Source organism: Amphiura filiformis, chromosome 16 (assembly GCF_039555335.1).
Source record: "Amphiura filiformis chromosome 16, Afil_fr2py, whole genome shotgun sequence".
Lineage (NCBI taxonomy): Eukaryota > Metazoa > Echinodermata > Ophiuroidea > Amphilepidida > Amphiuridae > Amphiura > Amphiura filiformis.
In genome coordinates, this window is record NC_092643.1 from 14767179 (window position 1) to 14781083 (window position 13905).

At 37.1% G+C, this 13905-nt stretch overlaps 1 protein-coding gene across 1 annotated transcript; it reads left to right on the forward strand.

Moving 5' to 3' along the window:
* The first annotated feature begins 584 nt into the window (after positions 1-584).
* LOC140172445 (uncharacterized) lies at positions 585-8421 on the forward strand. Its single transcript, XM_072195592.1, has 2 exons — positions 585-1445; positions 8230-8421. The coding sequence occupies exons 1-2, from the start codon at positions 585-587 to the stop codon at positions 8419-8421; spliced, it is 1053 nt and encodes a 350-aa protein (XP_072051693.1).
* Positions 8422-13905: the final 5484 nt, after the last annotated feature.

Genomic DNA, 13905 nt, shown 5'->3' on the forward strand with positions numbered 1-13905 from the left:
TTACAAAACCAATAGATTGTGGTGAATAGATGGTAATAACTCACCAGCTGACGTTTCATCCGTCTTGTTCAGTCGGATTTCTTCAGAGTTGTGATGAAGCTCTGCTACTGTACGACCTGGTGTTGCCAGTTCTTGAGTCGCTTTGAAGCATGCAGAGGGTTGTAGAGATTGCTCAGGTTGTATATGCCCTCGTCTCGGTTCATGGTGTTGCTCATTCCACTCCTCCTGATCCATATGGATTCCTTTATCCATCGCTTGATACGTACCTCCTCCTTATCAATAACTCTCGACTCCTCCCAGTTAATTAAATGATTGCTTCTTGCTGCATGATCAGCAACAGCTGACTTATTTTGTTCGCTCTCAGAAACTTTGCGTTCTGATATGGTGTATTTTCTAGAACAAGCTCTGTCCATGTCCTTTTTATGTTCAGACAGTCTATAATGCCAAATTGTTTACCTGTTTCACCTATATAAGTTGACTTACAGCCACTACAAGGAATTTCGTACACACAATTGGCTGTATCCACAACTTCCCTTTTATCTTTTGGGTGTACCAATAGACGTCGCAGAGTTGTATGTGGTTTCATGGCCGATGACGTTTTAGAGATAATCAACAAAGATGGTGTTGAAGACTTGACAAACCATCTCAATCAGATCGACCCAACGAAAAGTATCAAATTCACCTATGACCAAGAAGAGCAGGGTCAGATCCCCTTTCTTGATACCCTAATTGTGCGTAAGGAGGATGGTTCAGTGAAGTTATTAGTGTACAGGGAAAAATCACATACGGACCAATATCTCAATTTTACTTCACATCACCCTCTCCACCAAAAGTTGGGGGTGGTTCGCACCCTACTGGACAGAAAGGATAAGATAGTAACAGAAGAGAAAGACAGAGAACAGGAAGAAAATAAAATTAAGACAGCTCTGAACAATTGTGGCTATCCGGATTGGACAATCGAAAAGGTCAAAGATCAGATGGAAAAGAAACCAACCAACAAGAAACCAACTAAGAAACACAACAACACCGACACCCCAAAGAAAAGAAACCTTGCAGTCATACCATACGTGCAGGGTTTGTCAGAAAGAATTCAAAGAATCTACAAGAAATACGACATTACCACGGCCATGAAACCACATACAACTCTGAGACGTCTATTGGTACACCCAAAAGATAAAAGGGAAGTTGTGGATACAGCCAATTGTGTGTACGAAATTCCTTGTAGTGGCTGTAAGTCAACTTATATAGGTGAAACAGGTAGACAATTTGGCATTAGACTGTCTGAACATAAAAAGGACGTGGACAGAGCTTGTTCTAGAAAATACACCAGATCAGAACGCAAAGTTTCTGAGAGCGAACAAAATAAGTCAGCTGTTGCTGACCATGCAGCAAGAAGCAATCATTTAATTAACTGGGAGGAGTCGAGAGTTATTGATAAGGAGGAGGTACGTAAGAATTATTAAAAAGTTGTATAATGTCGTGTTAATGTACACCGACCAAAGCAGGCTATGTAACAGCTCACTGTAAAAACAATGTTTAGACTTATTTATGTTTAAACATTTTTCTAAATACTAATTATTGCACCACGTTTCTAATCATGTTTGATTCTCAAACACCAATGTCAAATTCCAAGATTAAACATGTTTAGGGAACGTTCATAAATACTTTGGTGGGGGCTGGGCAAAACGTGGGGGACATAAAACGTTTTGAATACTAAAGGAGGGAGTCAAACAATTTTAAACAAGAAAATCATGAAAGAACAACAAGTTTTGTTAGATTTTTGCTTGCAAATTCTGAATTTTGAATTTTATAAAAGTGCTTTGTATTTATATTTGATGCGCTGTATTGGTTATTTATCTTATAATAATTGTAAATACTAGCGGACTGCCAAAATATGGGTTAGTTTGCCCATTTTAAGTTCATGATTGTGTATGCCTATATATTTATGGATCCTATCACTAGTGGAAGTTTTGGATGAGAAAACGGACATTTTGATGAGAAACGGCCAAAATGGCTAGAATTTAATTTTCTCATTCTTTTGGATGAGAAAATAATAATGTTTATTTTGAGCTCAGCGGGGATTAGCAATTCTTACCAGACAATAATGATTGACGCACACACGAGGAAGTTTCTCATCCAAAAGAATGAGAAAATTTAAATTCTAGCCATTTTGGCCGTTTCTCATCAAAATGTCCGTTTTCTCATCCAAAACTTCCACTAGTGTATGTATTTAAATATTTTAAAAATTTAAAAATTATTTTGATGCATTTTGATGTAAAATTATTTCAATGTGTATTTTGATGTATATTTTAATGTGACCCCTGGGCCTCATGGAAGAACAGAGGATACCTTAAAGCATCCACTGACTGAATGAGTAACGCAGGCAAAAGAAGAAATAAAACAAACAAACAAACAAGCAAATAAAGTAGTCGGAGACGTATCTGGCAACGGCGCACCGTCCTTCAAGAGCAGAGTACATAAGCATCTTATTTCACGCGGCTGATGCTTTACTGTTCCAAAGCTGTTGTGAACCACTGATTGGCCCGTGTGGATTTCTTTTATAGTGCCTAGGCGCCTATATAAGTTCTAAACTTGTGTCACTCCTCATGGGCTCTTGTTTACTCTAGCATTTGTTTAATACATTTTTTTTTACCAAAAAGACCTAAATTGTTTTGGTGTTTTTGTGAAAAAAATCTATATCTTCAATACGAAAGGTCAAAATTTTCTTATGATGGATGGCTTTTCATCCCAGCTACATACACTTTGAGTACAAATTATTAGAGTTATACAGTTTACTTCGAGGACTGTTAAATGTCAAAAATTTCAATTATTAAAAAAATAAAATGTGTATTACGGTATATTGCGAATTTCACAAAATCAAAAATATTTGATATCAAAATGACCAGTAAACCTTCCTTGCAGTAATTTGTTACTAATATTTTTACCAAAAATTAGAATTTAACAGAAATTGTACACTATGTGAGTACTTGCATGTCTTAAATAAACTAACATTCATTTTATGACCAGGAATAAAGCTGTTTGTTTTCTTTTTGTGTATATTCTAGCCCAGGGTTACTGGATCCAATCCCTGTAGCCAAATAAGTAGCAGAAAACCCAAAATAACAAACAAAAAATCGTACACCAACCTTTTAGTTTCATTCTTTCAATGAAATAAAAGTTATAATAAATATATAAGGACCGACGGTTACGCTAACTTTATAATTTTGGCACTATCAAAAAACACACAAAAGTGCATTTAGTAAAATTTTATAAAATGAGTCGCTAGATTTATTACAAAAATTGCAGTATAAACAAATCGTGTTTTGGGCCCAAATAGGGTAAAATTGCAAAGAGCAAAACACACCTTCATTTGGGGCTAAAATAGTATGAAATATGCTCGTCCCCGACCCCCCTAAAAAAAAAAACCCAATAATTTGAATGTTTTCGCCACCATTGTTTTTTCCAGTTCAAACACTGGTTACTGCATACTGGCGCATATGACTATGAGGGCGTGCATAAAACTAGTCAAAGATATAGCATCCCATCCATAAAAATCCCCGATAATTTACCATTTTCGCAGCAACTTTGAGGAACCTTTATGATTTTGGCCGCCACTGGATTTACGCAGAAGTGATTTTGGTTTAATCTGTAATAGTATAACTATGAAAATAATTTCCTACAATCTAAACAATGTAAATGTTGAGAGAATACATGTTATTTTTTTGTTCATTACCTGTTACACATTTCGACTGTTATTCTACATGAGATTTGTTATTTTGTGCAACTTTGGGGCCATGTTATACTTTTAAGTCCAATTCAGTAACCCCACCCTCGCAAGTGTAAAAAATTTAAGATTTGTTTATTTCTTCTTTATACTGGGTCCATATTCAGGGGAAAATTTAAGTATTCCCCTGTTCTTCCATATGACCCAAAGATTGTTAATAAATTACTTAAAGTGAAGGATAAGTCATTCAAACTGTTATTTGGTATTTTCGAAATGAAAAAATGGCAAAAAAACGAAGAAAACAGCAGTATTGACGAGGTTGAAGCCCCATTCAAATACATGCAGCTAATTTATATAGATTACAGATTCATGTAAATGCCTTATTTGGTCTTACATACAAGGCTTTCGGCAAAACCACTAGCAGGCTATGTTAGCATGGTTAGCACATCTATTTGATGATTTTTACGAGCGTCCTAATGAGCAAAACAATGATGGGCCTTTAATATAAGAATTGGCAAAATAAAAATTTTGATTATAGTTGGGAAATAGGTCAATATAATTCAGGGTTGTCCATACATTGCCAATTCGCAAATTCTAGTAAATTCTTTTACTGGCTTGGGTGCATGACAAATACCGGGGGAATACCAACTTATACCGCAGGGATGCCATAGGGCCACTCAAAAATCCTGCAACTTTGTGAAAAAAACGCCTGAAATAATGTGTAGATTTGGATACAAATTCCCCAAATGAGCTGAAGTGTGGAAATTGTGAATTAAAAAAAAAAAAAGGAATTCAGGAAAATGAAGGGAAAAAGTGGCATCTCTGATACCAGAAATTACTAGGAAATACATTGAAATTACTAGAAAATACCTGGTCAAATGCTGGTTTGGCAATACTTTGTATTTTGAAAAAGCGACGTTTTACGTATTTATTGTGGAACCTGAGAGCTCATCAGATATATCAAATTGCATTTTGAAAACGAGGAATGTCCTTCTGATATCAAATAATTTTGATTTTTTGAAATTCGCGATATAATACACATTTTATGGCAAATGATTAATAATTGATATTTTTTAAATTTAACAGTTCTCAAAGTAAACTGTATAAATCATATGTACTTAAAGTGTATGTAGCTGGGATGAAAAGCCATCCATCATATGAAATTTTTGACCTTTCGTATTGAAGATATAGATTTTTTCACAAAAACACCAAAACAATTTTTGGTAAAAAGAATGTATTAAAACATATGCTAGAGTAAACAATAGCCCATGAGGAGTGACACAAGTCAAGAACTTATATAGGCGCCTAGGCACTATAAAAGACAACCGCACGGGCCAATCAGTGGTTCACAGCAGCTTAGGAACAACAAGAGCATGAAGAGTGAAAGGGTACAGTAAAGCATCAGCCGCGTGAAATATAGACTACCCCGTAGTCCACTTGCCCATTGTGCATACTCTGGATATTGTATTTAAGCTTAAAACTCTGATTTAATTAATGTGTGCACAATTGATAGATTTTCACATCTGATCAGTCACCCTACTCCCCTGTTTGTTAGCTTCCCAAGTGGACTACTGACATTGCCTTGCGGTTAAGATTTTTAACACGGACTTTTTAATGGACTGATAAACAAGTATGCTTGACAGTGTGTTTTTAGAGAGCAAAGTCCAGGGGGTAAAGTTCTGCTTACAATTCAAAGTTCATAGTCGAAATTTCGGGGTTCGCTATCAATAAACTGGTAGATTCCAAAATCAGAATTGTTCAGTATTAAAGCGAGCCGTTATAATTATGCAAGATAATGTTGCATTCAATTACTTTTATTGTCACTAATCGTCTGATATTTTTAACTCTTTATGACCATTTTACTATTGAATACTTTAATTTTAATAAACATCAGTATAATTTTGAGTTCAACGAAATGGGTTCATCATGACTAATAATAACATATTTTTAATAAAATTCGACTATGGCATAGTCTACGTGAAATAGGATGTACTCTGCTCTTAAAGGACGGTGCGCCGTTGTTAGATATGTCTCCGACTACTTTGTTTGTTTGTTTGTTTGTTTGATTTATTTCTTCTTTTACCTGGGTTACTCATTCAGAGGATGCTTTAAGGTATCCTCTGTTCTTCCATGAGGCCCAGGGGTCACATTAAAATGTACATCAAAATACACATTAAAATATACATCAAAATGCATCAAATAACTGAGTCTGGGAAGCACAAGAGCTTTGTAAATTGTATTTAAATTGTCAGCTGAAAGCCACTTAAGGGCTGGGGTATGAACGTTTGGACAGTATTTATTTTGGGACATTAGAGCACATCAGACATATCGAATTGCATTCTGAATACGAAGAATGTCATTCTGATATCAAATTTTGAATTTTTGCAATTTAATACACATTTTATGGCAAATCATTAAAAATTGATATATTTGATATTTAACAGTACTTGAAGTAAACTTTATAAATCTGATGATTTATACTTAAAGTGTATGTAGGTGGGTTGAAAAGCCGACGATCAATTGAAAATTTTTACCTTTCGTATTGAAGATATGGATTTGTTTCCCCAAAACACCAAAAAAATTAGGTCTTTTGGGGGCTTTTCCTCCCTGCTACATACACTTTAAGAATATATCATTAGATTTATATAATTTACTTCGAGGACTGTTATATATCAAAAATTCGAAATATATCAAATTTTTATAATTTGTCATAAAATTTGTATTATATTGTGATTTTCAAAAATGAAAATTATTTGATATCAGAAAGACATGCTTCGTATTCAGAATACAATTCGATAGGTCTGAGTTGCTCTCATGTGCCACAAAAAATACTATCGAAACGCAATAAACGCTCATTTTAGATCCTTAATAGGTCCAAAATTTCACTTCCGTGACCATTCTCTGGCTAGTAAGGTTTGACGATTGATTTGACTTCTATGGACCTTTTAGAAAAACAACCCCCCCCCATGTCCCTCGCAAAAATCCCGGCATTTTTTCGCTAGAGGCCAAAATCCAAGATGGCTGCCGGCACTATCTTGAAAATGTACAAAGACACTTTTTTAGGTAAGTCGAGCACAAGGAATCCGATTCTGACATTATTTTGACATTACTGCGTCATTTTCACACAGAAATCCAAGATGGCCGCCGGCGCCATCTTGAAAAATTAGCCTTGAACCAGAGCACCTAAAATCATGTACAAAGACACTTTTTCGGATAAGTCGACCATAAGGATTTCAAATCTGATATTACTTTGACATTACGACCTCATTTTTACCCAGAAATCCAAATGGCCACCATCTTCAAAAAATAAGTTTTGAACCATACCTAAAATCGTGTACAAAGACACTTTTTCGGAGAAGTCGGCCCAAAGAATTCCGAATCTGACATTAGTTTGACGTTATAACATAAATTTTGCCCAGAAATCCAAGATCGCCCCCCCATTTGGTAGAACGTAAACGTAACTTTTGAATGGGAACACCTAAGATCATGAATCAACCCCCTTTTTTGGGTTAATTATAAAATGGTCATGGCTATGGAAGCATAGGTGTGTTATTTCCGCCTTATATGGGATTTGCGTCCCTTATCTGGGGTTGAGATTGCCTTATCTGTGGTTTACGTCCCTTATCTAGAGACAAGGCACCTTTTCTGGGTTTAAACTTCCTTTGGGGTTTGCGCTCCCTATCCTAGGTTAAGGCGCCTTATCTGGAGGTTAGATTGCCTTTATCTGGGTTTACGTCCCTTATCTGGGGTTAAGACGTCTTATGTAGGGTTCAGATGCATTATCTGGGGGGGTTTAAACGGTGTTATCCTATGTTTACGTCCATTATCTGGGGTTAAGGCACCTTATCTGGGGTTTAGACTGCCTTATCTGGGTTTACATTCCGTATCTGCGGTTAAAGTGCTTTATCTGGGGCTGGATCTGGGGTTTAGACTGCACTATCCTATGTTTACGTCCATTATCGGGGGTTACGACACCTTATCTGGGGTTCAGACTGCGTTATCCCCAGTTAACGTCCCTTATCTGGGGTTAGGGCGCCTTAACTGGGTTTAGTTGCCTTATCTGGGATTTAGACTGCCTTATCTGGGGTTTACCAGGATTAGATGAGATAACAAAGGATATTCTCGAGGAGGGAGGAAGTGAAGTAATAACCATATCTAACAAAACTGTTTAACCAAATCATCACCAAATATGCATCCCGCAATCTTGGAAAGACGCAATAATCATTTTTCTTCACATGAAGGGAGACAAAGTAGACATGAAGAATTACAGACCCATTAGTCTTCTCTCACATCTATACAAAATGTTCACAAAAATTCTTCAAAATAGACTAAAGAAAGAACTGGACGAACATCAACCACGAGAGCAGGAGGGTTTCAGAGAAGGTTTCTCAACCATGGACCACCTACTTGCAATAAGCCAACTCATCAAAAAGTCCAACGAATATCAATTTGACTTATGTATTGGATTCATTGATTGTGAGAAAGCATTTGATTCCGTATAACAGGATTTGTATAACAAGTTTGTATTCTGGAGCATGGAGGTTATATACACAGATGCAACATCTCGAATCCATCTGGATATTGATGTTTCTGAAATTGTTACGATATCCAGAGGAGTTAGACAAGGAGATACGTTGTCACCAAAGATATTCACAGCAGCTATGGAGGCTCTCTTCAAAAAAACTACCTTTGGATGAAAGAGGAATCAATGTTAATAGAGAAAAAATTAACAGACCTCCGATCTGCAGATGACGTTGCCCTTACTACCTCAACAGTGAAGGACATGGAAACACAACTTAACGACTTGAATAAAGAAAGCAAGAAGGTGGGATTGAAAATGCACAAAGGAAAAACAAAATATATGACAAATTTGGCAACAGATGAAAAGATCATCATTGAAGATCAGGAAATTGAAAGAAGAGTTGAGGAGTATGAATATCTGGGCCAAACAGTTTAAAGGATTGTTCGATCGAAGGAAGAAGTATTGAGAAGGATAAAAGCAGGATGGAGCAGCTTTGGAAGACATAAAGAAATCTTATGCAACAAAAATATACCTATGTCACTTAGAAGGAAAGTATATAATCAATGTGTCCTTCCAACAATGATGTATGGGCTCTGAAACATGGTTATTCACTAAATATATAAGAGCAATGGATCGGCAAATGTTAAACATCTTACTGAGCCAATCCATGTCAACTTCAGGGATGTGCACCGCAGCACCTCTTCATTTTTTGTTTTTCTGTGTGGTGGTAAATATTGATGAGAAAGTAAAATCTTTCAAATTTGAACTTCATACCCCATTTCGGTTTCCCGTGGCAGCAAATTGAAATTTAGGGGGGTCAGCGTAAAAAATGTGTCGCGACGCAAAAGGCCATGTTTGGAGGGTCCATAAATGTATGTATCCTGGGGTACGTTTTTTGTGTAGAATTCAAATCTGGCATCAGAAAACTTGTAACTCCTATACTTTAAAAGATATAGGGCCCTCAAAATGCAACTTCGTCATCCAGGACCAACTTCGTGGGTCAGAACTCCAAAAGTAAACATACTTTTACCGTCCATTTTTTTGCCAGTCAGAGTCCTTTGGTAGGACATTACTCTCATCCAATATTGAGCCTATTAGAATACTTTTAGCTGAGATATTACCCATGCAAAACCCCAATTGTACATTTTTTGTACATTTTGACCCCCCTGAAAACCAATGTCAGACATTTTGCCCCACCATCAATTTCAGGTATGTTGAAAATATGTCCTTGGACAACATTTCTGAAAGATAGTGGCTTGGGGTCTTGATGGCTTTGCTTTAAAAACATCAGTTAGGTTTGCCTACTCCATACTCCATATATGTGAGTCATTCAATGCCATATCAACAAATGGGTTGGCTGGTCAGTGGTCAACCCCTCAGATTTGCTGAAAATCATTTCTAGCATACCTCTATGGGCATAATAAACACATGGAAAAAATTAATGCTCAACTCCAAGCGGTTTTGGAGATATGGCTTGTCAAACAAAATTTGACCCAGACCTCCACTTTTTGCTCTCGGGTATGCCTTATGGAGACCTGCGCCTTGTGGGGACATTTTATACCCATACCGCAGAACAGGTAACGTCCTCACTTGGTCCCCATAAAGATAAGACTATTAAGAGTGCATAAGAACACATGTATCAAATGAGTCAAATGACTCATTTGGACTCGACCTTGACTCACTTGCACTTAATACAAGTTAATACATACACACGTAAGTCCGCTGACCAATTGTCATATTTCAGATGAGTCACGGTACTTCATGATCTGGGTCATTTCACCCATCTAGGTAAGTTAAATAGATGTGACTCACGTCAAATGTGTCAAGTGACCCGCTTGTGACCCAGAATATTTGTCTGTGCCAGGGTATCAACGGCCGGAGGTCTGTATTAAACTAGTGTATACCATACTACCATGACTACTGTGAAACTATGTACACACACCCACCTGCTTTATTATAGGACAATAGAGCACGGCGCACCGTGAAATTAATCCAAGAATCTCTGTGAATTTTGTGGATTCATTCAAAATGCTCGAATGGTGACAAACAATTTCTAAAAGTTTAAACAAATTCAACTATATATAAACCTTGAATTTTCGATGTGTGATACAAATGTGTAATTCAAAATGGTTAAAAGTTTTAAACCATGTTATTTTCTAAACAACCTCATGTTAATAAAGCAGAATTAACCAACAAATAGTTAAGAGTTTTAAGCAACCCCGTACAAGTTTAACCAACAAAAAATTAACAAACCACTATCTAAAATGCTAAAACATATCAATGGCAGGTATTGGTAGGTTACCACATGTCAGACAAAAACGTTTTATTGAATGACAGAGAGGAAAAACGTGGGATCATGCAGCGGCTCCAGAAGATTTTAAATATGGGGCAATGGCACCTGACCCGAGTTATTGGGGGTGGGGGGGAGGCAATGGTACTTGCTCATATCCACCAATATTATCCCCCCGGTTCTGGAGCCACTGGGATGTGCTTTCTTTCATAAATTTTGCAACGATTTCGTGAATTTGAAGATTGATGACTAAATTTAAGGCCAATTCATATTCAGTGATTTGCTCATCCGGACAATCGTAAAAATCATCCAAATTCAGATTTTGGTACCTTTGTTATTGTCATAGATGTGCTGACGTAGCCTGTTAGTGGTTCAGCCGAAAGTCTTGTATTTAAGACAAAATACGGGCATATTAGCTACATGTATTTGAATGGGGCTTCAACTTCGTCAATACTGCTGTTTTCTTCGTTTTTGCCAAATCTTTCATTTCAAAAATACCAAATGACAATTTCGATGACTTATCCTTCACTTTTAAGTAATCTATAAATAATTTTAATTTTTTACAATTTCGCTGGGATCACTGAATGGGACTTCAAGTTTTGGAATTTGTTCTGAAGCTTTTTGACGCTTTGGAAGGATGATCATTGGTGATAGATATTGAAATCAATAGTCATTTGAGACACATTCTGGAAAGGGCCAAAGGGGTCAATTTGTCATTGGCTCGCAGGTTCTCACAAAAAGGTTTTGGTGGGCAGTGCAGGAACAAGTCAAATCCGGCTTCGTGTCAAGTTGCGACCGGTACCGAAAACTGCAAAAAAATTATGCGACGATTACGTTGTGCGTCACACCGTATGAATTGATTTTAAACACAATGAAAAAAATGTGTATCCTTGGCAATTATGAAAAGCATTTTATAGACCAAAGTACAAACAAACGAAGTAGAAAGGCCAATGGTAACCTTTTTAAGTTCATGGAAAAGGACAGGAAAAAGGACACAAAACTCTATAACTTGTGTTGTAACATATTTACGTACTGAATTTCCATAATCCACACAGTTGGCTGGCTTGTCTAGCGGTGTGATACTAGCCTTTGGTGCAAGAGCACAGGGATGGTTGGAATTTTTTCTGTCCATTTTTAAAAAATAACCTCAAATTGTTAACTTTCATGTAAAAATAAACACATTGCACTGGGAAATATATAGTATTTCCATTGTTCTGCAACGGTATTGCATGGGTGCAAAAAAGAGCCATTGAAGTGCACCTCGTGAGAAACTATAAAATTAGAAAGCTGCAAAATGCGGTTCAAAAGCACAAACTTCAACGTCTAGAAGATATAGAGGATTGTCTATTCAAAACCAGAATGCTATGAAAGCTTTTGGAAGTCGAAGTGAACGCAAAAATTTATAGTGATCAGTAAATTAGGCATAAAAATACGTCAATTTAAGAACAATAGTTTTAATATTTCCACATGCAGTACAAAATTACAAGTTATGCAGTATCTAGTTAAAATACCAATTATTAGAACACTTGGTTTGGGTAAAAGAAACACCACATATTGTTGATAATTTGTGATTAAATTTAAGGTTAAAATAATTTTTTGTTTCAAACGTCAAGATTGGTATATACTTGATCATGACGTAAAAAATCAGTTTGCGAAATAACGTTTGATGAAAACGATAATAGCAAGGGGATTAATTTCGCGTAAAATTGGCTTGTTTTTACTGGAGCGCCTAGCAGTGTATGATACTTCTGGAAAGAGTAACTATCAGGTGCATATATTTTTAAATAGAGCATGTCATATGTTGCATCTCGTAAGAAAGGGGATAGAGATAAGAGGAGGAGAGGGAGGGCATTGGAAGTTAATAGGGAGGTGCAGTGGCGGTAGCCAAGGGAAGAGACAGCTCCCAAAGGGACATCTCGTCCTCCTGCTTGACCTTCCCCCTGTGGGATGCTGGCCGCAGTGATAATTTACATATTTAGGTCCAGTGGCGTAGCTGGGATTTTTTCCAGGGGGGGGGGCAAACCTGTATGGGGCGGGAGCCACTCATTTAATATTTTGCCCTGCGCTAGGGGGGGGGGGGGCCCAAATAGACATTGCCTGCCACCCACCCCGGCAGTTACGCCACTGTTTAGGTCTTTTTTGCCCATTTTTGTCAATAATTCTTTCCATTGAAAGTCGCCCCATACCCTCCTAAAAGAAGAACCCTGACAACGCCACTGGCATGATACATGGGATGATACTCCGCTTGGTCACACAAGGTTTAGCATGGTTAGTCGACCTTTTGTCGCGTGTGTTGTTTTGATTTTCCGAAATTCGTAATAATCATCATAATTATATCTGCCATCGGTACTAGATTCTACAAGAAAATAGCGGTGTGATACTAGCCTTTGGTGCAAGAGCACAGGGATGGTTGGAATTTTTTCTGTCCATTTTTAAAAAATAACCTCAAATTGTTAACTTTCATGTAAAAATAAACACATTGCACTGGGAAATATATAGTATTTCCATTGTTCTGCAACGGTATTGCATGGGCGCAAAAAAGAGCCATTGAAGTGCACCTCGTGAGAAACTATAAAATTAGAAAGCTGCAAAATGCGGTTCAAAAGCACAAACTTCAACGTCTAGAAGATATAGAGGATTGTCTATTCAAAACCAGAATGCTATGAAAGCTTTTGGAAGTCGAAGTGAACGCAAAAATTTATAGTGATCAGTAAATTAGGCATAAAAATACGTCAATTTAAGAACAATAGTTTTAATATTTCCACATGCAGTACAAAATTACAAGTTATGCAGTATCTAGTTAAAATACCAATTATTAGAACACTTGGTTTGGGTAAAAGAAACACCACATATTGTTGATAATTTGTGATTAAATTTAAGGTTAAAATAATTTTTGTTCCAAACGTCAAGATTGGTATATACTTGATCATGACGTAAAAAATCAGTTTGCGAAATAACGTTTGATGAAAACGATAATGGCAAGGGGATTAATTTCGCGTAAAATTGGCTTGTTTTTACTGGAGCGCCTAGCAGTGTATGATACTTCTGGAAAGAGTAACTATCAGGTGCATATATTTTTAAATAGAGCATGTCATATGTTGCATCTCGTAAGAAAGGGGATAGAGATAAGAGGAGGAGAGGGAGGGCATTGGAAGTTAATAGGGAGGTGCAGTGGCGGTAGCCAAGGGGAAGAGACAGCTCCCCAAAGGGACATCTCGTCCTCCTGCTTGACCTTCCCCCTGTGGGATGCTGGCCGCAGTGATAATTTACATATTTAGGTCCAGTGGCGTAGCTGGGATTTTTCCAGGGGGGGGGCAAACCTGTATGGGGCGGGGGCTCAAATTTAATATTTTGCCCTGCGCTAGGGGA

Bases quoted from the DNA above. Each gene is read 5' to 3' on its own strand.
- LOC140172445 (XM_072195592.1), top strand. From the start codon at position 585: ATGGCCGATGACGTTTTAGAGATAATCAACAAAGATGGTGTTGAAGAC. The intron at 1,446-8,229 runs GTACGTAAGAAT...TCCGTATAACAG, and splicing joins GAGTTATTGATAAGGAGGAG to GATTTGTATAACAAGTTTGT.